The sequence below is a fragment of the Pleurodeles waltl genome, chromosome 1_2 (genome assembly GCF_031143425.1).
Source record: "Pleurodeles waltl isolate 20211129_DDA chromosome 1_2, aPleWal1.hap1.20221129, whole genome shotgun sequence".
Lineage (NCBI taxonomy): Eukaryota > Metazoa > Chordata > Amphibia > Caudata > Salamandridae > Pleurodeles > Pleurodeles waltl.
In genome coordinates, this window is record NC_090437.1 from 627917004 (window position 1) to 627940901 (window position 23898).

General features: G+C 47.1%; 1 protein-coding gene across 20 annotated transcripts in view; it reads right to left on the bottom strand.

Moving 5' to 3' along the window:
* Window positions 1-23898, bottom strand: part of BLTP1 (bridge-like lipid transfer protein family member 1) — a 1779540-nt gene that overhangs the window by 713846 nt on the left and 1041796 nt on the right. For all 20 annotated transcript variants that reach the window (XM_069242474.1, XM_069242454.1, XM_069242518.1 and 17 more), the window contains 2 exons: window positions 15394-15632; window positions 11682-11923 (listed from right to left, as the gene is read on the bottom strand). In XM_069242474.1, the coding sequence (XP_069098575.1) occupies window positions 11682-11923; window positions 15394-15632 (481 nt within the window). The remainder of the gene's footprint in view (window positions 1-11681; window positions 11924-15393; window positions 15633-23898) is intronic.

The window sequence follows — 23898 nt, forward strand, 5'->3', positions numbered from 1 at the left end:
GGAAGGAAGCACTGGAAGCGGCGGCATGCATGGGTGGGGAGGCATCCCCCCAGGAAGGTTCAGGGAATGAAACGGACAACACGTTGGTGTCCTCTGCGGAAGTCCTGGAGCATTCGGCCCGAGCCCCGAAGGTGACCCCACAAACAGCTGACGAACTTGGCTTGCCTGGGCCTGCGGAAGGCGCCGGGGACTGGGCATGTCAAGTGTAATGGCGGCCCCTCCGGACTTGGCCACCCCCCGGAACAGAACCTCGCCTATTCAAAATGGCGAGTACTACTGATCAAAGGTTGAACAAGTTGCACGGTTGCATAGTTTACTGGGCAGCCTACAGGTTAGGAGGTGCCCTGGGGATGGGGAGTTGGGATACACAGTTACAAGTTAATATGGCAATGTGGGTGGCGGAATTTGATTGCGGCAAAGACATGATGATGTGGGAAAATATCCTCGCGACTGGGGAGAAGCGGGGGTATTGTCACCAGAATTAAATCATGAAATGGCGGACTATAATTTATTGACCTGGAACGTTAGGGGGATGGGCACTCCAGCTAAAAGGCACAAAATACTCTCTTATTTAAAGAGAAGGGGGGTACAGGTGGCATTACTACAGGAAACACACCTGGCGCCTGGAGAGGGAGAGAAGCTAAGGCGCAGGTGGAGGGGGCAGGTGTTTGCAACAGAATACTCCGCTTATGCAAGAGTGGCGCTTTAGTATGGATCAGAGCGGGGCTCCCCTTCATAATGACCTCTTCCAATATAGACCGGGAGGGAAGATTCGTGATATTGGAAGGGAGGCTACAAGGTATCCCGATAGTCTTAAGCTGCATATATGCCCCCAACCAAGACCAGGTCCCCTTTATGACGAGCCTATCGAGACACCTCACACGCCAAAGCGTTGGGGAGCTATTAGTAGGGGGGGACTTCAATGCAGTACTAGACACAAATCTGGACAGGTCCACCCCGCCTCTGCAAGGGGCAGCGACAATCAAAACAGCCAGAAGGCTGAGTGAGTGGCTGGACACGTGGGGGTTGTCGGATGTCTGGCAAATGCACCACCCAACGTCTAGTGAATATTCATACTACGCGGCCACTTGGCAGAATATATTGAGACGAATAAGGGGTCTACTCCCTCTAGGGCCTTAGAATGGGAGGCGATTAAGGTAGTGACGAGGGGCTTCTGCCTGGGGCAGTCGGTGGGGTGGGGGTGAGGCGTACACTTGAAAAATAATTGAATGACCTGGAGAAGGATATGCACGAGAGGGAGTTGGGACAAGGGAAGACAGCGCAGGAGAATGAAGAATATAACCGAGCTTGTAGGGAACACTCCCGCATTGAAGAGCAACTCCGGTGCCACGATAGGCAAAAATATTTAGCATCCCTGCATGCGGAAGAGGGTAGATCGGGGAGACTACTGGCGTGGCTGGTCCGCCCGGGAGGGCAGGGTGAGCCCATCACATGTGTAATAGACGGGGAGGGGTCTCGCAGACTCAGGCCGGGCCCCATAAACGATGCGTTCAAAGAGTATTACTCGCAGTTGTACGGGAAACCCAGCGAACTGCAGATGGAATCTTTCGACAGATACTTACAGCAAATCCCAGTACCAACACTGAGCGCAGATGAGAGAGACAACCTGGGGGGACCAGTAACGATAGAGGAAGTAAATGAAGCGATAGAACAGTTAGCACCCGGAAAGACCCCAGGGACAGACGGTCTCCCCACGGATTTCTATAAAAAATACAAATTGCTGCTGGCCCCCCAATTGACAGGGTTGTACGCGGAGGCGCTGCAATATGGAGAACTACCACACACAATGCGTGAGGCTTTAGTGGTACCGCTCCCCAAGACAAAAGACAGGGAAGCTCCGGTGACGGACTTTAGGCCTTTATCAATGTTAAACAGCGACTTCAAAATACTTAGTAAGATAATGGCTGCCCGGTTGCTCCCTCTCATGACAAAGTTAGTGCACGCTGACCAGAATGGTTTTGTCCCCGGCCGTAGTACCTCCCTGAACCTGAGAAGGGTGTTTACGATCTTGCACATGCCCAGGGATCAGAGACCGCCAGAGGGAGCCTTACTCGCGGTGGATTTCGAGAAGGCCTTCGATTCCATCAGATGGGACTATTTAAGGACCGTGATGCTTAAAATGGGGCTGGGGGAGAATTGGGTAAAATGGGTGGACTTGCTGTACTCATCCCCGTTAGCAAGAGTTAAAACCGGAAGGATGATCTCCAGTGCATACCCAGTATACAGGGGAACTAGGCAGGGCTGCCCCTTGTCCCCGCTACTGTTTGCCCTGGCAATCGAACCCCTGGCATCGCAGCTGCGATGTGAAGGCGTGGGCAAGGGAATTATGTCCAAACATATAGGCCCTCATTCTGACCCTGGCGGATACAACCCGCCAGGGCCAACGGGCGCGGGAGCACCGCCGACAGGCCGGCAGTGCCCCTAAGGGCATTCTGACCGCGGCGCTAACGCCGCGGTCAGACAGGGAAAACTGGCGGTCTCCCGCCAGTTTCCCGCTGCCCTGGGGAATCCTCCATGGCGGCGCAGCATGCTGCGCCGCCATGGGGATTCCGACCCCCTTCCCGCCGGCCTGGCTCTGGCGGTTCTTACCGCCAGAACCTGGCCTGCGGGAACGGGCGTCTTGGGGCCCCTGGGGGCCCCTGCAGTGCCCATGCCCATGGCATGGGCACTGCAGGGGCCCCCTAACAGGGCCCAACTAGGCTTTTCAGTGTCTGCGATGCAGACACTGAAAAGCGCGACGGGTGCTGCTGCACCCGTCGCACGCCTTCCACTCCGCCGGCTCGATTCCGAGCCGGCTTCCTTGTGGAAGGCGCTTTCCCGCTGGGCCGGCGGGCGATCTGAATCAGATCGCCCGCCGGCCCAGCGGGACAGTCAGAATACCCCTCGCGGTCTATTGACCGCGGGGCGGTATTCAGGCGGCTTCCGACGGGCGGGCGGCAACCGCCGCCCGCCTAGGTCGGAATGACCACCATAGTCTCCCTGTATGCAGATGATATACTTATTTACATGAGGGACGCGTCAAGAGGACTCACGTGGGCATTGGGAATACTGGAAGACTTTGGGGGCCTATCGGGACTCCGACTTAATCGGAGGAAAACATATGTATTCCCCGTGATGTCAGACAGTGCACGCCCAGATGCGTGCCCAGCTGAAGTAAATTGGGCCCCGCGGACATTTAAATACTTGGGGATACAAATATTTCACGAATTAAACGATCTTAGGGACGGTAACCTCGGCAGGACGCTTAGATCATTGCGCTCCTCGGTGGGGTTTTGGAGATCATTAAAACTAACAATCATGGCCAGAGTGGCGCTCTAAAAAATAGTCATGCTACCACGCCTCCTCTACTATTTTGCTAACTTACCACTACAGATCCCGCGGAATGGTTCCGAGAGTTGAACGCCTTGCTCAGAGAACTAATATGGGATGAGGGCCGCAGAAGAACTGCGCTCTCGACCATCTGTAGGCCGACGCGGTTGGGAGGCCTGGGCGCCCCAGATTTCTGGCGGCCGTCGCTCTGGACGTGAGAGCGGAGGGGCCAGGGGGACTGGGTTTGGGGCCTTGGACGAGAGCAGGGATAGAGACAGTGGGAGAGCTATTCAGGGAGGGGGTGCTGAGGAGCTTTGCTGATGTAGTAGAGGGGGGGGGTCCCAATAGGACAGTTTTTACTCTTTGGAAGGCTGGTGCATACCCTGAAGGAGCATTGGACCACGGTCAACGCAGAACCCGCTCCCCACGGGGTGTTGCACCTCCTGCTGACAGAGGGAGAGGAAACTCACCTAATAGCAAAAATATACAGGGCCCAGATAGAGGTAGCAGTGGATCCCCTGCGATCCCTAAGAGAAAAATGGGTGAAGACAATTGGGCGGGACCTGACCGAGTCAGAGTGGACTAGAGCACTTGCTTACCCTGGGGTGATCTCACGCAACACTAGGCTGAGATACATACAATACAACTATCTACACAGAACATACCTTACTCCTCAACGGCTGCACCGCATATACGGGGGGGAGCCCAGGACTTGCCCCAGATGTGGAGACGAGGAACCCGACTTTGATCATATGATGTGGGGATGCACGATGCTCCAGAGGGGATGGAAGGCGATGATGACTAATCTCATGGAGCTGCTCGGGACGGAACTCCGGCCAACCCCCGACATTTGTCTATTGGGCCTCAGAGCTAGTGCCAAATGGAGCAGGGTAGAGAGTCGTTTCCTTGACCTGTCCCTGGCCCTCTACAAAAGGCGGATTACGAAGGGCTAGAAGTCAAATGCACCCCCCTCATTGACAGAATGGAGAGGCGATGTCACAAGATGGCCCAGAGCTGAACTGCAGGTCCTTAAGGCCGAGGAGGCCAGGGGAGTCCGCCAGACACCCATCGCCCCGGAGTGGGAAAACCTAGTGATAAGCTGGGACGGCCTAGCGAAGGGACCAATGGTACCTGAGGGGATGGGATGAACCAATTGAGAGGGTCACCTGATGTGCTTGTAAGTGAAAGTTCCAGAAAACAGGATGGGAGGAACATCAGGAGCCCCGCTGGCCCGGGCGCAGAGGGAGTGAGTACAGAGGACAGGACGCAATAACTAAAAGAACGAAGGAGGGAGGGGAATAGTAGATAGGCCACTCCTACATAGTATGAAACTCTATGTCAACCCCACCCTCTTTGAAGTTAAGCAGTCACACCCACATGAGCCATTAAGCTTGTATACAGTTTGTAGTGGAGTTAAGTCTGTTATCAGGTCACCAATATTAAAAGTAACGAGGGGCACTGTAAGTACTGTCTCCATAAAGTCGGATTGATTAAGTGATGTGAGCAATATTACACAAGTATTATTAAACTACTGAATTGAGCAAGTAATTGTAAAACACAATGCAAACAATACAAAACAGTGGTGCGGACAACTTAAGAGATGTGTATAATAATTACAAAACGTTACTGTAAAATGACCTACAAATGTAAAACAGCAAACAGTTAAATAAAAATATATTTGAAAAAAAAAAAAATTCACTTCAAGGGAGATTCCTTCTTGCTTATTAGGTGCATGTGAAGTCTAGCTGACCCCAGAGGACGCACAGCTGTGGAAATGTTGCAATTGCTAGAAGGAGCCGGAGAAACAATGCTGCAAGGCGAGGTTGTCTCAGGAGTTGCAGCCTTATTTGGTTCCTATATAGTCCAGCAGCAGTTCCGGTGCCGAAGAGGTTGATGCAGAGGAGTCCTGGTGGAGTCTTGCACACATAATCTGGGGACCCACCCGAAAGGGAGTCCCTGAATAGCCCTAACAGGGGGCTTAGTCACTCTGCAGGATGACCACATATCAGAGATGGCAGAATCAAAAGGCCACCTGTAGGAGCTCTGGGCAACACCCCTGGGGTGGTGACGGAGAGGGGAGTGGTCACTCCCCTTTCCTTTTTATGGTTTCGCAATAGAGCAGGGACCAGGGGTCTCTGGACTGGCGCAAACCTGATTATGCATGGAGGGCACCAAATGTGGACTTCAAAGCAAGCCAGTGGCATGGGGAGGTTACCCCTCCCTAGCCTTGTAACACCAATTTTAAAGGGAGAGGGTGTTGCACTCCCACTGGAAATCCTTTGTTCTGCCTTCCCCTGCTTGAGCTGGTCAAGCAACAGGAGGGCAGAAACCTGTCTGAGGGGCTGTAGCAGCGTGGGCTGCTGGCAAACCCTGGAAGGCTGGTAGGAGCAACACTGTGGGGTCCTCTAAGGAACCCCCAGAGTGCATGAAATCATGCCACCAATACTGGCATTAGTATTAGGGTATGATTCCAACATGTTTGATAACAAACATGCCTAGGTTTGGAGTTATCATTATGTAGCTGGACACAGGTAGAGGGAGACCTGTGGCTAGAACACTACTAAAATGGCTTCCCCGCACTTACAAAGTCCAGTGCATTGGAATTGGATTTCGTAGTGGCACCTCTGCTCATGCAGGGGTGCCCTCACACACAGGGGACCTGCACCCTGCCCTGGGTTTGGAGGACCTACCGGAGGGATGACTTACAGTAACCTGGTGCAGTGACCACCAGTGAAAGGGTGCATGCACCTTTGCACGCAGGCTGTAATGGCAGGCCTGCAGACACAGTTTGCATGGGCTCCCATGGGTGGCATAATACATGCTGCAGCCCATGAGGGACCCCTGGTGTACCAATGCCCTGGGTACCTAAGTGCCAGGTACCGGGGAGTTACAGGGGTACACCAGTATGCTAATTGTGGGGTGTAACGGCTACCAAAGCAACCTAATTTAGAGGAGAGAGCACAATTACTGGGGTCCTGGTTAGTAGGATCCCAGTGGGGGTAACCATGCCAAAAAGAGTGACTTTTCTACATGGATCATGGTGTCTATGAAGAAAAATCTTTGCAATCCAGTTTGGTGCCATGGGGTATTCCAAAGGTGAGGCATCAGAAGCTAAAAGTATCCGCCAGGATCAGACTGCTAAAAGTTATGAGAACTAGGAGAGATTTGTATACCTGACAAGTACTGCTTGCTTTGAACAAAATGCCTTTGCCATAGCTTGCACTTTTGTTACTTTTTCTTTGGAGATGAAAGCCCTCCCACAGTTGAGTATCCAGGACTACCCCTAGTAACTCTAATCTCGTCAGAGGGTAGACGGAAAATTTGTGTTCAAGGTCACTCCTAGCTCTTGGAAGAGGCCGACGCAGGGAACTGCAGAGGCACAAGCCTCTGTATTTTACAGAGCCAGGACGAGCCAGTCATCCAACTTAGGAAATACTTGGTGACCTTGTCTTTGAAGGAAGCCAGCTACCAGTGCAAGGTACTTTGTAAAAATCCTAGAGCAAACTTTAGTCCAAATGGAATAAAATAGATAATGATGCCCCACTCCTGAAATTTGCAGGTACTGCCCGTGATTTGAATTTATCAGGATGTGCAAATACGTATCTTGAAGATTCAGACAGGTGAGGTACACCCCATCCTCAAATCAGAATGACCTTCTGGATGGTTACCTTTCGGAATGATTGGTTACAAGGAATTTGGTCTATTTATAGAGATCGAACAATGGCTTTAACTGTCCTGACTTGACCAGAAATAATGTGGAGTATAATCCTTCATACCTTCTCTATGGTTCCTTTTAGAAGCTCATGCAAATGCAGATGGTTTACTGGGTGGAAGAGTGAGTAGGATTATATAAACATGTGCATGTGACCAAATTGCATTGGTTCAAGCATCAAACATGTTGTATGTATGTTAACACAGTTACTCTTTCCCAAACAGCAGCAAAAGCAGAGATTATTTTCCCGACCCAGAAGCAATGGGGCAGGTGGGTTAGGAGAGCAAGTCAAGCTCTCTTCTGGGTGTCCTGAGAGCGTGGATGGGATGCTTCACTCTTGTTCGATGATTTTCTATTGCAACCTTGGGGTCAACCTCTTATAGAGGAGAAGATATGAACATAGCCAGACTGTCTTGGAGGATAGTAAAGATTTCCTTGGCCTTTGCACTGGGAGAAGCTCCCTTTGTAGGTGTAAGATCTCTGTGAGCCCTCTAAAAGAGTGGAAGTGGGGCATTTGAACTGCACAGCTCCTAGGGAATGCGCTATTTCCGTACTTCATATTCTGCAGGGCATTGTCTGCAAGCTTTCCAAAAAAAGTTAGCCCATTAAAAAGGCAATGTCTAAAGTTTTAACCTGAACAGAAGGATGTTGACCACAAGATTACTGCTCCAGGTAGTTTTTAAAATCCTGCATTGTAAATATACATTGCAGCGGTAATGAGGGTACATCCCCCTTGATAATGGCCCTAGCCTTTCCCCTTCTGTTTTCTGGAGTAAGGCTGAAAAGAATTAAAATACTGTGCCTCATCTCACAATCACATCGACCCAAGATGGCCAAAGCATTTGCGACTTTTATGGATGATCCAGTCATAAAGTAGTCTATGAGCCCCAAATTGTCCCTGCATCTGATACCCCATCCCGAGGTGCAGAAGTCAGAATGACAGGTTATTTTGATCTAACCTAGGCTTCTCCTACAAAGATGGAGTCAGGCTGGAAGTCGATAGTCAATCATGCTGGCATATGTTCTGGTTCTTTGTATTTCTTTCCAGGTGGGGTTATGACTGCCTGAGTTGTGGCTGGGTAACTCATTAGTTTGAGACCTTCTGAACTGATGAAATCCAGGATCAGAAAGGACCTGGTGATTTTCTGAGACAGTTCCTTAAAGTTATATAGAAACCACTGTTGCTCCAAAGAGGTCCTGGGAAGATCTAACTTTTTCACTGCCCTTTCAATCAGTGTGTACAAGAGGGTGATGTAATCTACAGGCAAGTCAAGTTGTGAAGGCGATTTGCTTCCATCTTTTGTAAGAATTTAATCTTGCCACTCACATCCATCATCATTATCCTGCCCATCCCCACAAATTTCCTTTCTTCATGCGCATCAGACACAAAGTATTATTCAGACATATCTGGTGCTCCACGTTCCAAGAGGTTGATGGGATTGGGCACAGAGCTGGAATTAGATTTGGCATTTTGAAAGCAGGCAAGGCTGCGGACAGTAGACTCTAAGTTTGCTGTAGGGGTGGTGACGGAAGTGTTGGCATTTGGGGAGGAGAAGGTGGCATTGCTGCTGTTGGTGGCTGAGGTTGAGGCTGCTGTGAATGTAACTTTGCGAATGTGTCCACCATCTGTTGCAAGATATCTATGAAAGTCATAAGTACCTTATTCGTAGTTGGGTGCCTGTATGGATACCAGGTTAAGGATGATCATACCTGCCCAGGAGGCCTGCAAATGTCTGAAGCTGATATTCATACTCCTGGTGACATTCTTCCTCCTTGTAGAGTGCCTACTCAAAATTAAGGAATGTAGTATGCTCCCAAATGCATAGGACTGTAGGCTGTGCCTGATGTCTGTCTGTTCAAGTCTGGATGCTTACCTGTGGTCTGGGTCTTCTGCTGTCCAATGTACAGATCACTGTTTCTGGTAGCCACAGTGTCACCATAAACTGAAATATGTGGTAGGCAAGTACCCTCACAAAGCTGCCACCATCTCAGAAGGATAAAAACAGATGTAAAAAAACTCCTTGCTGGATGTGGACCTCAAAGGGTTGAAGAAAACCATCTGGAATCGACAGTGGAATTCTTCCTGATTGAGGAGTCCAGATCAGCAAGGTGGGGGAGTGAGGAAGTAAGTGAAGGAACTTAGATCTGTTGCTTCATGCAATCCGATCGGAATGGAGCCTTTATATAGTAAAAGTACAGGAGACAACATCAAATATGACACAACAGGAAACACACGATAATTGGAAAAATCAAAAAGGAATCAAAGAAGAAACACCCATGATGGGAAAAGAAAAGAGAATGAAATTCTGAAGTGGACTAGATGTGGAGCAGCATTAAAAGGCAGTTGCACGCCATCAGCCAGGTGATTGCCATTTTGGAGCTGGAATTGAAAGGAGCACTAGCTATGAGCCCAGGAGAACGACGGAAGGCAGCTCCAGTCTTCATGTGGTGTCTTCTGACCGACAGAAACCAAGGAACCATAATTGGTGCTGCAGTTCTCAGATGTGAGAGCGTTGGAGACACAGCAAGCAAAACATTGTCATCAGCTTCCAATTCTGAATCAAGTATTATCATAAAGCTCTCTAGCCTGTCTGCATGTTACTATCTTTCGCAGGACTCCTAACACCTAAGGTGACAAAGTCTGGTATAAGTTCCTGATATCTACATTTCAAGGTCTGACAGTGAATGTTCAAAATAAACATGTCCGAGTTGATGTATTTTCATCATACTGGTTTATACTGGTTATGTTGTGGACTAAGTGGAAAGTCCCCCCTATGTAGGCTAAAATCAGTGGTCAAGCCTACCTATACTTCATGAATTTTCCACAGAATCAGAAAGGTCTTCGCTCAGTGTTATCACAGGAGGTCCTGCCAGAAAGGTTGCAGCATCTATCTACCTTTATGCTGAGAGCCGATACAGAGAGGAGTGAAGCTGAGTCCAGTTGATGTGTTTTCTCCATCTGAGGGAACATTTGCTTCTACCCAAAGTCTGATAACCACAGCTTCTCTGTAGTGAACAGGTATGCAGTTATTAGTGACATGTGTTAGTGCTGTACTAATTATATTCTGTGGTTAATACTAATGTATTGAGCACCAAATAAAGACTGTTGAAATAAACTGCCCAATATATAGTGTTTTTCTTAGTGCAGTACTTGTGCGTGTTATTCTAAAGAACAAACTGGGTTTGAATTAGTGCTGCATCCTAGACCTCAGCAAGTGCAGACACTACACTGACAAGTATGTCAAGGTGGAGTTGTGTGGGGCTACAATAACCTGGACTTTCACACTCAAGTGTTGGTGCGTTGCACTAACTGCAGGCTCCTGTGGCCGGGAAAACCAAGATTTGTATAACAAGGCAGGAGGCCAATTTCTGCACTGGTGGGTAAGTAAAATCGTCAACAGCGAAAACATGAATGGTTAAAAAGGAATTCCTGTGGTCAACTGGGTTTGTGTTGAGGTGATTATCACCAAAGGAGTCACCTTTGAAGAGGTTATCGCCTGTGGTTTCTTGCTCAATGAGTGGGAGCTGGCCATTGACACAGATGGTTTCGGACCGACAGGGTTTCGAAGCACTGCATTTTTGGACAGGTTGTTCTTTGCACTTTTCCAGTGCCTTTTTTGAGGAACGTTTATTCTTATGGTTGGAGGTGGGGATTGCTGAGGATTTTTGTAGTAAATTTCAGCTGAGGAAGCTTCATATGCTTCTTTTTCGGCAGTGCATTAGTGGAAATGCCTAGTGAGGCACTTTTCATATGATAAAGCCCAGTAGATGTGGAATTCCTTTTACAAAAGAGGGAATTCTGTTCTGTGAGTGTCTTTTTGAGGGACGGTATTACAGATTGCAGATGTCAAAGCGAGATGCTTTATAATTAAGAATAAGGCAGTAAATGCACTTATCATGATGATCACCACTGCAAATCTTTCTGTGACTGCAGTCCAGATCGACTTTAAGATAGTTTTTATTCCTGGCCAACCATAGAGGCAGTTAGTGACAGCTGCCAGTTCTCCCTGGGCCAGTACTGAGGCTAAAATCCGAAAATACCTGTAAAAACAGCCTAAAACCTGTTGAGAGGTGAAGGCAGGGCTAGCTGAAGTACTGGAGGGTGAAGTCAAGTCTGAAAAATTAACCAATTTAAGTTCAAATACAGGGTAAAAGCAGAGCTCTTCTCAAGGATCCTCTTGCATACAACATTCAGTAGAAATCTGAGCTATGGTGGCCTCTAGTGGGAGTATGAGAGCAGAGCTCAGCACCTGCATCTTAGTGGCTTAAGTTCAAATTGTTTCAAATTATATGGATGTGCTACTAAACAAACACTGTTTAACTGCTTTTTAAAGTTAACAAGGATTTCCAGCCTGACACCAGAGAATAATTGAAGCATGTGACTATGTGAACCATCGAATGATGGAGAAAAAATATAATTCCCCTTGCTAGGATATCTATAACTTTTGCAATATGTCCTTGAAGGATGACAACATACTTTCTTCATTTTATTTGATTCCAAGTAAATCTGCACCTATTTATCACTGGAATGTCATGGCAATAATTGTTAAAAGAATTGTTAAATAAAAAAACTGTATCCTGTTCTACAACGGCAATTATTTCAGAATATTAGGCACTTACACAAATTAGCCTTTCTTACCTCTGCTACACAACGCAAATAGTTTCCGTGCAGATAGCTTTGTTTTGCGGGCAGGTCATCCATGGTCCATGCCTGATCTGAATAGCTGTCATGTTCTTCCATGATATACTTCCCCGACATGGTAACTGGAGGTAGAGTGAGGCTGGCAGAAGGAGGAATTGTTGACATGTCTGTTGAGGAGACTTTTGAGGTAAAGTGCAGCCTGTGATTTGGCAACTCAAAATTAAATCTTGTTTGTGCACCTGCATTTTGGAAAGAGACAAAAAGATTGAGAATACTCAAAAACAATATTGTAAATATTTCCTAACGTTTAGTATTTGGCAATGTGCTACTGTGGCAAAGATGAATGTTCTGATGAACATTGAATGAATGAAAATCACTTATCACTTGGGAAGAGGACTATGCAGGGAGGAGAGAAAAATAACTAAATTTTGAAGGAGTTCAGCATAAAAGTAATGACACTCAGAGATGTGTATTTGTTGGCAAAAATAGGGGCTAGGAAAACAGAAGATCAGAGTGCCACCAGCGGCTTCAAACTAAGCCTCAATATCCAACTGCAGCATACACTCTTCTTCTAATTAACATCTGACCATGCGCTCATTAAGACAATCATCATACTTATTTCTAACCTTCTGCCCTCCTATTATTGATCATTCAATGATATACCCTGGCTGTCCTACTCTTTGTAGGATGAGGATAAAAGGTGGACATCAACTGACGGAAGGTAAAATAAAGTCAGAATTAACTATGGAGTATTAAGTGTAAATCAACATCAACAAAGAAATATCAGGTAATACATTGTGCTGTAATTTTAAGCTAAGCTTTGGGGTTAAAGATGATAGGGAGAAGATGGTTAGGCAGACCAATGTACGTGTTCTCCTGCAGCAACTGGGAGTAAAATTGATGAGGAAAATGAGTGAGGCAAAAAGTAAGGAATCTAATAGGTTATGCTGCAGGAACCTGGTAAACCGTGCTAGGGCTTAAAGTGACATCTGCCAGAAGATCTCACTTTCCTAACAACCTGGATCACAAAGAAATAGATCAGCTGACAGGATTATGCAATGGAGTAAGGTTACAGAGACTGTCATTAGTAGCAGTTTTGAATTTGATGTTATTGATTGCTGACGCAATGTTTGGAGGAAAGTCGGGGTTATACAAGGAAGTCCTGACGGACATATGGGCAATAAGGCAGTGCCTTCTCACTTCAGAGACCATGCAGAAATGCTTTTCTCAAGTATGAAAGGACGCCTAGTTGCAGCTCTGCAGACATCTGCTACAGGAACTCCTCTATGAAATGCTGAGGTGGAAGACTTGGCCCTGGTGGAATGAGCCCCAATATTCTTCGGTCAATCTTTATGGGCTACAGCATATCACATCCTAATATCCAGAATGATCCAAACTAATGTTCTCATTAGTACATCTTTTTCCTTACCCTTCCTATTGTCTGTTGTTGATCCATTCTGAGGTTTGAGATTAACAACGCATTTCAGGCTGTAGGATATATGATCAGACATTACCTCCCCTGCTCGCAATCCATCACTTCAGACAGATGGATCCTTGAGAATGTTCAAAAGGTCTATGCCCTTCCTTTTGTATGGATGCTTTCACCTAAAGATTACTCACCTTGTGAATATCCCTGGTGCTGGACTGGATCTGGAAAGTTTTCAGAACTCTTCAACTCAGATAGGTTGCACTGACTCCATGTCGACGCCAGAAGCAGCATCATCATGATATCACCAGAGCCATAACACGCCCACCCAGGGCATGTTGTCATATTCCATGCAGTAGTTTTGTTCTAGGGTCCAGTCTCATTGCAAGTTTGAGTCCTTCCTTTTGTCCTAATCTTGTCATTCAAATCTTTACCAAGGGGATGGCAGTGGTGGCCGCAAGGCTCTGAACATCTGGAATTCTGGTATTCCATATCTGGGCAACTAGCTCCTGAAGGCAAGCTCACCAGAGATAGTGTTCCACCACTTGCAGTTGACGAAATCTCTGTGGTTCCAACTGGGTTTCAGTCTACATACCCAAATCCCACCTGGAACCCTATCAGCGTCTCATGTTCGCAGTGGCAGTACTGAATACCACTTCATTTCATGCCTTTCCACCTCCTTAAGTATTCGGTATATTCAATCTATGATCCCATTGTTTCAGGAAATGGCTCAGGTTTTAGTCATGTTGTTCTTACACCTGCCAGGTCTGCTGGCTTTTTCATCCTCCTAGCATGCGCAGTGGCACTTGAGGGCTCTCCAGTGGTGCATCTGCAGGCAGTGGTTCCAACATGGGGTGAGGGATCTGTTGGGCACCATTATGATCTCCTTGGACCCCATAACAGATCTAGCCTGGTGGCGTGTGGAGGACAACCTGGCATCAGGCATATCCACCCAGCCTCCTCTGGCTGTGGCCTCGGTTGTGCGCGATGGCTCTACAGAAAGGAAAGGTGCTCATCTGAAGAAACTGGAGATCAGAGGCCTCTGGTCTCCACAGGAGCACCTGCATTACATCAGTCTGAGGGTGATTTGATGGACGCTTATATCATCCCTTTTGTTACTGATATATCTATATTTTGACAGACAACACAACTGCGATGTGATATGTAAATAAGCATGGAGGAGTGAGTCTCATCATCTCTGTTGGGAAGTGCTGAGACTGTTGTCTAGGGCTCACCAGGACAGAGTTAAGCTGATTGTGAACCATCTTTTGGGCTATTTGAACACCAGGGCCAGCAGCCTCATTCAGCATCCCTTTTGCCAGACATAAGTGGCATCCACACCAGAAGGTGGGTCGAATCCCTTTGCTCAGTCACCTGCAGTAACATGCATCACCACAGTTTTGTACCCTTTGGTACAAAGAGGTGGAGAGTTTACACAGATTGGGCCCAGAAAGTTTCTATACTGGCTGCAGTGAGGACCTCATTTCTATAATGTTTGTAATGTTATGTACATTTTCGTGTTAATTCGTTTGTGTCAATATTTATGAAATGTTTACCGAATAACCACTGCTTACCTTTGCTATCAAAACGATTTAAATAAATAAGGGAAAGAAATTGTCCCCAGAGATCAGGATTTATCACTGATTATTTGAAATTAATGATTGGATTTGTCCCTTCCTGCTATTTTTTGTATTAATGGAGGTTTAAGTTGACACTTTTGCATAGCTGTTGCATAAATCAACAATTTGGAGTTTATAGTAGTTTCAGATCAAATAATTATATTGATCCTAATTTGCTGCTCCTATATCTCTCCCACATATTGAGTCTCTTTTGCCTTTTAAGGTCACCAAATGCTTTACATATTCTAAAACAAAAAAGTGACCCAAATTCTTCTTTAAGAAACAGCAAGTACCATCGCTTCTCAAACAATGTTCTGACTCAAAACCAAACAGACTTATACATGATACTTAGGTTACTTAACTAATTTTCTTAGCTTTACACTTAAACATTTTTGTCTAAAAACGAAGGACTTCCCATCAGAAATGTTGGCACTGTTTAGATTATAAAGCAATTAATTTGAATGAAGATGTTAGGAAACAACCAGTTGTGTCATCATAAGGGATATAAATGTATGTTTTACATGGCCTATTTTTATAAACCTATGATTAAGTTATTGACATCAAGTTACTTTACTACTACACCCAGTTAAAGTCATGTTCTAATTCTCTTTCATTAAGTTTGGTAATTTCATGCATATTTTTTGACAAAATGTAGCATAGTTACCTGTCATGCCATGACTCTTCATCTTTTCCATCTTGTATTCAGCTTTTAATGAAGGCAAGAGAGCAGCTCCAATAGCAATACCATCTATCATGGCACTGAACTTAAGTACTATTGGCTTCTTTTCTAAGCCTTCAGGAAGTGGAGGAAATTCTGTAGTTTCAATGGGTGTTTGGTTAACACTTGTTGGAGTCCTCTCGGCAAGCTTTGGAGGTGTTGTGTCCTCTTTCGGAGGCTGTGTACTAAAAAGAGAAAAGGTGAAAAAAAAAACCACCGAATAATTTTTCTTTTTCTATACCCCACCTTGATACTGCTGAATCATTTGACTTATTTAGCAGAATATATCTACTACAGTGGAGCACATCATACTTATTTAAAACATGCTATCCCCAAAGCTTTATTCCATGGAAAACCATGCAGACTCACTTTGCCCGCTACCACAAAAATACAGTCTCAAAAAAATGGCTTTGCTGTGGCCCGTCATTCGGTTCTAAAGAAAACACAACATAATATTAATATTTCCTTGACAAGAAAGAAAAACATTTAATCAAAATTAGTAATAAGGCAAAAGATAGGATCAAGATTAGGGTCAGTGACCTACTGTTATATTTGTAATCAGGATATGGTAACGGCTAAGGGTAGAGTTACATACGATTCAGATAAGGGTTGACATAAAGGCCATAGTTGTATGAAAGCCAGGGAACACATGTAAGGTTCAATGGTGTTTAGGGTAGGGGTCAGGCTATTTTAGAGTCAGGATAACAATAAAGGGCTAGGGCTGTGTTAGTCAGAATAATGGGTTTATTACTGTTAGGATCCCTTATTTATTTAAATTTTCCTAAGGTGTTGCATACTGGGTAAATGTCATCACTGAGTGCCAAAGACAAGTGGCAGAACAATACAAGTCATGTAAGCAGAACAGGCTGTGTGGGAAGCTTGGTCTTTAGTTCCGATTAGGTTGAGCACTCTGATTCAAAATGATGGGTTAGGGGAACTTTTCAGAATCTTAAGGTCTACTTCTTAATGAGCAAAACAAAACGTTTGAAAGAGCCTTCCAGGCACAAGCCTATTAAACATTTTTTGAGTTCGTACAGATGAACTGAACAAGCAAAATTGCAGAGGTTGTGCTAAAATGCATGGGAAGATAGCATGAGTGAAGGACTCTCTCGAGGTATTGTGGTGCAAGACAATGGAGAGATCTGTTTATGAAGAATAGGGTTTTAAATTGTAAATTTTCCTGTACCAGGACCCTCAGGAGTGCCATTATGCTTGCTGCAAAACTGCCAATTCTGTTCAGCCTCAGTCTTAAGCCAGGTAGCTTAATTTTGGAAGCTGCAATTTACCCAGCAACATCTAATGTCTGGCTAATGGCAAGGACAAGGCTTAGCTCAGGTAAAGTAAGGGTGAGAATTTTGACAAGAATCAAAGTTAGAGAAAAGGCAGAGTTAGGAATAGGAAGAGATTTCAAAGTATTTCTAAAACATTTTAGAGAAATACACAAAATGTGAGTTCCACAATAGGTCTCAGACCTCACCCTTCCTTGAAATGAGAAAACACCGTGAATAGCATTCTGACCATGCTTGAAAGGGAAAGAGTTCTGCAACTCCTCTGAACAGAAGAAAGAATATCCCCATCATCAAGATATTTGTTTAAGGGGAGGAAAGAACAAAAGTTTATTTGTGAACGTCAGATAATAAAGCCAGAACACCAATGTAGGATCTAATGGTCCTCTTTCGCTCTAGATGAAATGTACCAACTTTCCCTCCTGACACGACATAGTGAGCCAAAGAGACTCAGAGTTGAGGATTCAGAAGAAGAGGAAGGCGGATGGCAGCCACAGCTTAAGACATTGTCTTTATTAACAAATTACTTAACTTCGGTAACACATTATCTGGTAGAAACTCTATCTAGCTGCAGATTCCTTACCTTTGAATTCCCTGGCATCAGCTTTGAATCCAGAATTTTTGCTGAGCAATACCCTGCGCACGCCATTGGGTGGCTTTGTTGGTATCTGTGTGCGTCGTTCGGCTCCACGTGGCGTAGTCAGCATTGTTGGAGCCGTCTGACATCAAGGCCGCCTACTAAGGCACCACCCTGGCGCGCGTACGTCAGTTCTTTTACCCACAAAACTTCCCCACCAGAAGCACAGAGTCACGGATAGAACCAACATTTTGTCTGTGCAAAACGAAGGCCCTGAAAGGATTAAACCCTAACCCTACTAGACATATCCGCAGAGCAGGGAGGCATGGGTGGGTGTGAGGAATCTGCAGCTGGATAGAGTCTCCACCAGAAAATGCGTTACCGAAGGTAAGTAACTTGTTCATCTGATAGAGACTTCTAGCTGTAGATTCCCTATGTTTGAATAGATACCCAAGCCATAACCTCCTAGCGGTGGGCTGTGGATACCTCCACTACACTAAAAAGTCCTCTAGGACTGAACAGGCAAAGTGTCCGTCTCTCCGTACCTGATTGTCCAGACAGTAATGTTTTGCAAACGTGTGCAAAGATGCTCATGTTGCCGCCTGACAAATCTCCAGGACTGGAACCTCCCAAGCTAGGGCAGTGGTAGCAGCTTTGCCCCTGGTAGAATGAGCCCTCAGAAGGCTGCTTCCTGGCCAGTGCGTAGCAGATCTTGATGCAGACAATGATCCAGCAAAAAATGGTTTGCTTCTGCATTGCCTGACCCTTCTTTGCTCCAACGTACCCCATCCACAACAACGCTCTTTTTGGGTCCAGTCGGTAGAGTCGCTCCTCTTCCTTAGAAGGATGCGGTGGAGCAAAGATGGCAGGCAGGGTGATGTTCTGACCCAGATGAAATGGGGTCACCACCTTGGGGAGGAAAGAGTACCACCTTGTCTGGATAGTGAGATACGGTGGCTTAGACGACAGAGCTTGCATCTCATTCACCCTCCTGGCATATGTTATTGCCACAAAGAAGGTTGTCTTGATGGTGAGCAGCCGGAGAGGACAGTTGTGTAAAGGCTCAAAGGGAGCACACATCAGAAATGTGAGGACCAGATTTAAGTTTCATTGGGGCAATTACAAGCCCTTTGAGGAATCTATGTACAATGGGGGATTTAAACAGAGAAGGCTGATCAGGCAGCTGAAGAAACGCCAATAAGACAGAAAGCTAGCCCTTGAGAGTCCCAAGGCAGAACCCTGCAGGATAAGGGAAAGTATAAAGAGAAGGATATCAGAAAGAGAAGCAGAGAGAGGATTAATAGACCTTTCTGTACAATAATATACAAAGTGTTTCCAACGGCAGGGATATACCATTTTAGTGGAGGGACGCCTGGCTGCCAAAATAACTTTACCGACTTCAGGAGGAAGGTCAAAAGCCATCAACAGCCGCCGCTTAATCTCCACGCATGAAGGCGCCGAGTTGAGAGGTTCAGGTGGAGAACCCTCCCTTGCTGATGCAACAGAAAATCCTCCCAAAGTGGCAGCCTTATCGGAGGATTGATGCTCATTTTGAGAAGCTCAAGATTCCAGACTCTCCTTGCCCAATCCAGAGCCACTAGGATGACTTGGGCCCGTTCGTTCTTGACCTTTTTGAGAACTCTGTGCAGGAGTGATATGGGCGGAAAACCATACAGGAGGCCAGAACTCCACTTGTGACTAAAAGCATCGCTGAGCGATTGCCACCTTGGAAACTCCAACGCGCAACACTGATGACATTGCGCCTTCTCTGTGGAGGCGAACAGATCTAACCAAGGCTCTCCCCACTGCTGAGAGTCCTTGCGCCACCTCCAGATCGAGATCCCATTCGTGATCCACTAGGCATTGACGGCTGAGTTCGTCCCCCTGGAGTTCAGAGTACCTCTGAGGTGTTGAACCACCAGGGTTATGCCCTGCTCTTCCAGCCATGTCTAGAGACGCAAAGTCACTTGACAAAGGGTCCACGACCCCACACCGCCCTGCTTGTTGCAGTACCAGTCCGTGAACACCTGCACTATCTTCTCTTTCACGACAGGAAGAAATGCCTTCAATGCGAGTTGGATTGCCCGGAGCTCCAGCAAGTTGATATGGAGCCTGGATTTTGCAGGAGACCAGAGGCCTCTGATCTCCACCTCTCCCACATAGATGCCCCATTCCAGAAGTAACGCATCTGTCGCTACTGTGAGATCTAGCTGGGAAAGGGAGAGGAGTCTGCACCTGACCCAATCGCAGTTCACTAACCACCACTGCAGGTCTTTTGCAGTTCCCTCAGAGATCTGAACCATGTTAGTAAGATTTCCCTGATGCTGTGCCCACTGGAACTTCAGGTCCCACTGCAGAGCCCTCACAGGTCATCTGGCATGTTTGACTAACAGGATGCAGGAAGCCATGAGTCCCAACAGCCTCAGACTCTTTCTCACCGAAATCCAGGATAGAGGCCAAAACATCGGTATCATAACCTGAATATCCTGGACTCGCAGCTTGGGAGGATAAACCCAAAACTGCACTGTGTCCAGAACAGCCCAGATGAAAGGGAGCTTCTGAGAGGGAGTCAGGTGTGACTTCGGCATGTTTATAGTAAACCCCAGCAAATGCAGGAGGTCACTGTAGTCTGAAGGTGGGTGACGAGAGCCTGGGGCATAGGAGCCTTCAACAGCCAGTCGTCGAGATAAGGGAAGACTGAAATCCCTAACCTGCGCAGATGAGCTGCTACCACCGCCATCACCTTGGTGAACGCCCGAGGGGCACTGATGAGACCATAGGGAAGCACAGTAAATTAAAAGTGCTTGTGGCCCACCTTGATCCGCAAATAACACCTGTGGGCCGGCACTATGGGGATGCGAAAATACGCATCCTGAAAGTCCAACACTACCATCCAGTCTCCTTGGTCTAGGGCAGACAAGACCTGAGCCAGAGTCAGCATCCTGAATTTCTCCTTTAAGAGGAAGAGGCTGACGTCCCTTAAATCCAGGATAGGACAAAGACCCTTCTTCTTTTTTGGAATCAGGAAGTAGCAGGAATAACAACCACTGCCTACTTCTGACATCAGGACCATTTCTATGGCTCCTTTGGCCAAGAGAGCCGTAAAGTCCTTGCGGAGCAAGATTGAATGATCCTCCAACAGCTGTTCTTTTAATAGAGGGTGGGAAAGACTGGAAGGGGAGGGAATAGCCCTTCTGTATGATCTGCAAGACCCATTTGTCCGATGTCATGGTCTGCCAGTGAAGGAGATGAAATTGAATCCTCCCTCCAACTGGACGAGCATGGTCTTGCAGAACCATACTAGGAAGGCTTGGGCGCTGCAGGAGAGGGGGGCTGGCTGGTGGCTGACCTCTGGCTAGACCGTCTGTGTCTGAAGGTACCACGACCTCGCTCTCGCACTGGATGCTATGATGATGGAGGACGGTGGCTGACCTGCAGGTGACGTGGTACCACGCCCCTTCCGAAGCCTCGAAAGGCAGACTGCTGGCGAGCGGACGCCAAGTGGCCTAAGGATCTGCCCATAACTCGAGAGTCCTTGAACTGCTCAAGCGCAGAGTCTGCCTTTTCTCCAAAAAGGTGTGAGCCACCGAAGGGCATGTCCATCAGATTTGCTTGGACATCCCCCGAAAAGCCAGTGGTACGAAGCCTGGAGTGGCAACGAAGGGTCACTGTCAATGAAGTCACCCTGCACAGCGAGTTGGTCGTGTCCAAACCACAGCGAACTGTAAACTTGGCTGCATCTCTCCTATCCTTGACAGCCTGAGTGAGAGTTTCCCGTATGCCATTCGGGACCTGGGGCAGCACCTGTGCCAATGTATCCCATAAAGTATGAGAAAAACAGCCCAATAGGAAAAAGGTGCTTGCTGACCTCAATGCCAGGCTGGAGGAAGAAAACATGTTCTTCCCAAGTTGGCCCAGCCTCTTTGGTTCCCCATCCGGGGGAGCGAAAGGGAAGGCACCATGGGAAGTGGAGGCTTGGACCACCAAGCTCTCCAGGGTGGGCTGTTGGGTGAGGAAACTAGGGTCGGTAGGAGCTGATCGTTGGCAGCAGGGCAATTGTCCTATTTACAGGAACCCCTGTACTGGGTTTGGACCACGTCTCCAGCAGGACATCAGTAAGGGCCTCATTGAAGGGTAACATCAGCTTCGATGTAGCAACCCCTGGCTGATGCACCTCTGTCAGGATGTTAGTCCTGACTGACACCGTAGGCAAGTATAGGTCAAAGACCTCTGCTGCTCAATGCAGCACCATGGCATACGACGCAGCCTCCTCCGTAGCCACAGAAGGAGGTGAGAGCATACCAGCACCTGGAGAAGTATCCAGTCAATTGGTTTTCCCTAGATCCTCATACCAGTCCTGCTCCTCTAATCCATACTCTAAAGGGTCCTCAGACCTCTCCTATTCCTCACCTGTGCCTGGCTGATCAAAATAAGCCTCAGCCACTGATTTGGGCCGGGTCAGTGCCGTTGAAGACGGAATCGGCATGGTATGACATTGTTCTGGCTCCAGATCATCTGGGATGAGGATGTGGCTCCCACCACTTGTGGACACCGGCGGTGGGAGGAGCATCGACGTCAGAACCGGTGCTGGAGGAGGCCAACTCTGTAGAACCGGCACCGGTCCGGATCGGATATCGGATCCCAGGGTCCCCAACGGCTCCGAAGCTGCAGGTGTCGAACTCGATCGGGCCCCTGCTGTCCCAGCGGGGTCCAAAGACCTAAAAAATGAGGTGCATAGCTTCGTAGAAGTCTATATTTGAGCGGGGGTTGCTCTGGCTCCCGGATAAGGGGGAGACGCGAAGATGGCCCTGGCAGCAGCTCCGCGGAACCGTGCTCAGAACGTCGACGTTTCTGTGGCGCCTTGTCAGCCGACGGACATGCCACAGTCAAAGTCCTCTTGGACTCCTTCTTCTTATGCCTCTTTCCCGAACGCCCGAGGACCTCGATTGGAGCGGTCCTGCGACCTCCTCCTCGAGCGGGATGTGACCTCATAAGAGTCGCACCAACCGAAGTCGACTGCCGGGCCGAGAAGAGCTTCAGCGACCACTCTCTCAAAGCTTTCGGGGCCATAGCCCGGCGAGTTGGAGCACGACTGAGTCATGGTCTCTGTCGAGGCACCAGAGACATATCTGGTGGGGTTCATGACACCGACATGGCACGATGCCAGACACCACACGCCTTCCTCGATGGCATACTTGCACTGACACGAAAAATCTTTGACAAAACATTTGAAAAAAGGCCTGCCATAAAAGGCAGACGGTAGCTCAATTCCAGATTTGCGCTTAACCGTTATGGAAGGAAGAGAACTGACGTACGTGCGCCAGGGTGGTGTCTTTATAGGTGACCATGATGTCACAGACCGTTCCAACGTCGCTGACGAAGCCACGCAGAGCCAAATGACGCACGCGGATCCAAACGACGCTACCCGACGGCACGCGCAGGGTATTGCTCAGCAAAAAATTCCCGATTTGATGCTAGGGAATTCAAAGGTAAGGAATCTGCAGCTAGAAGTCTCTATCAGATAAGGCCAGTAGGAGTACATCTGTAATTGTTGCAAAGTAGTCTGCATCTGCTGTCATCCACATTGGTGACTATATTCACAGAATTTGCAGATTTGGTCAAGGTAGTATATGGCCAGAAAGAAGAAGCCTAGAGCACAAACTGTGGCCTTGCTTTCTTCACACACAGCATGCATTTTACTGGTCTCACAAAAGGTGCTGGCCATCAAAGGGTATGCCTAGAAACTCAGCCTGACACTCCACTGAAAACAGTTGATTTTTTTATCTAGGAGTGTACATAAAGAAACACTGCTGACCTCTTATAACAAGTCCACATTAATTTCTTGTCAGTTTCCAGTCCATCGTGCATTGGTCTGCAAAAGATTTCACATGAGCACTGACAAGCTGGGCACAGTCAGAAGGACATGTCCCACAAAGTATGAGGATATCTTGCAAGTATCAAAGCCATATTCAAAGATTCCCTGAAGCAAAAATGTTCCTGCTGAATTGGTGCATGCGTTTATACTCCTTGTCAGAGGGTATCAAAATCATGACACAATCTTTAGCTGCAGCAAACCAATCTTGTTCCAACAAGTTTTCAGGAGAAGTGTGAAAATATAAATAAGAGGGTAGCTTTGTACTTCCTGTAGACACCATGAAGACTGCTGGCTAGTTTGTGACGCATCCCATGCCTGAAGAATGAGGTCTACCAACCCCTTATTAAAAGGGTAATAAGCATTATTTAGGTCATTTTCTTGACAAGATATCTGTGCCAAGGGGGGTTTCATGTACTACAGAACACACTGTAATAGCTAAGGTTTCCAGAGCTTTTTAAAATAACTGCAAAGTATTAGAGCTGTTCGTCTATGGTGGGCATCTCATAGTATGGAAAGTCACTCTCTTTACTCAATCTGATTATGCTTCTAAGGTCCTGTAGATCTCACACGTTTTGAGAATTCTAAACAGAACAAGAATCTAGCAAAAAACAGTCTTGTGTGTGCTGGAGAGACATCTAGTAATAAATGGGATTTTCCTTCTCATGCAGGTATGCCACCAATTTGGTTTTAGCTTTGTGTAGGATATTCATCAT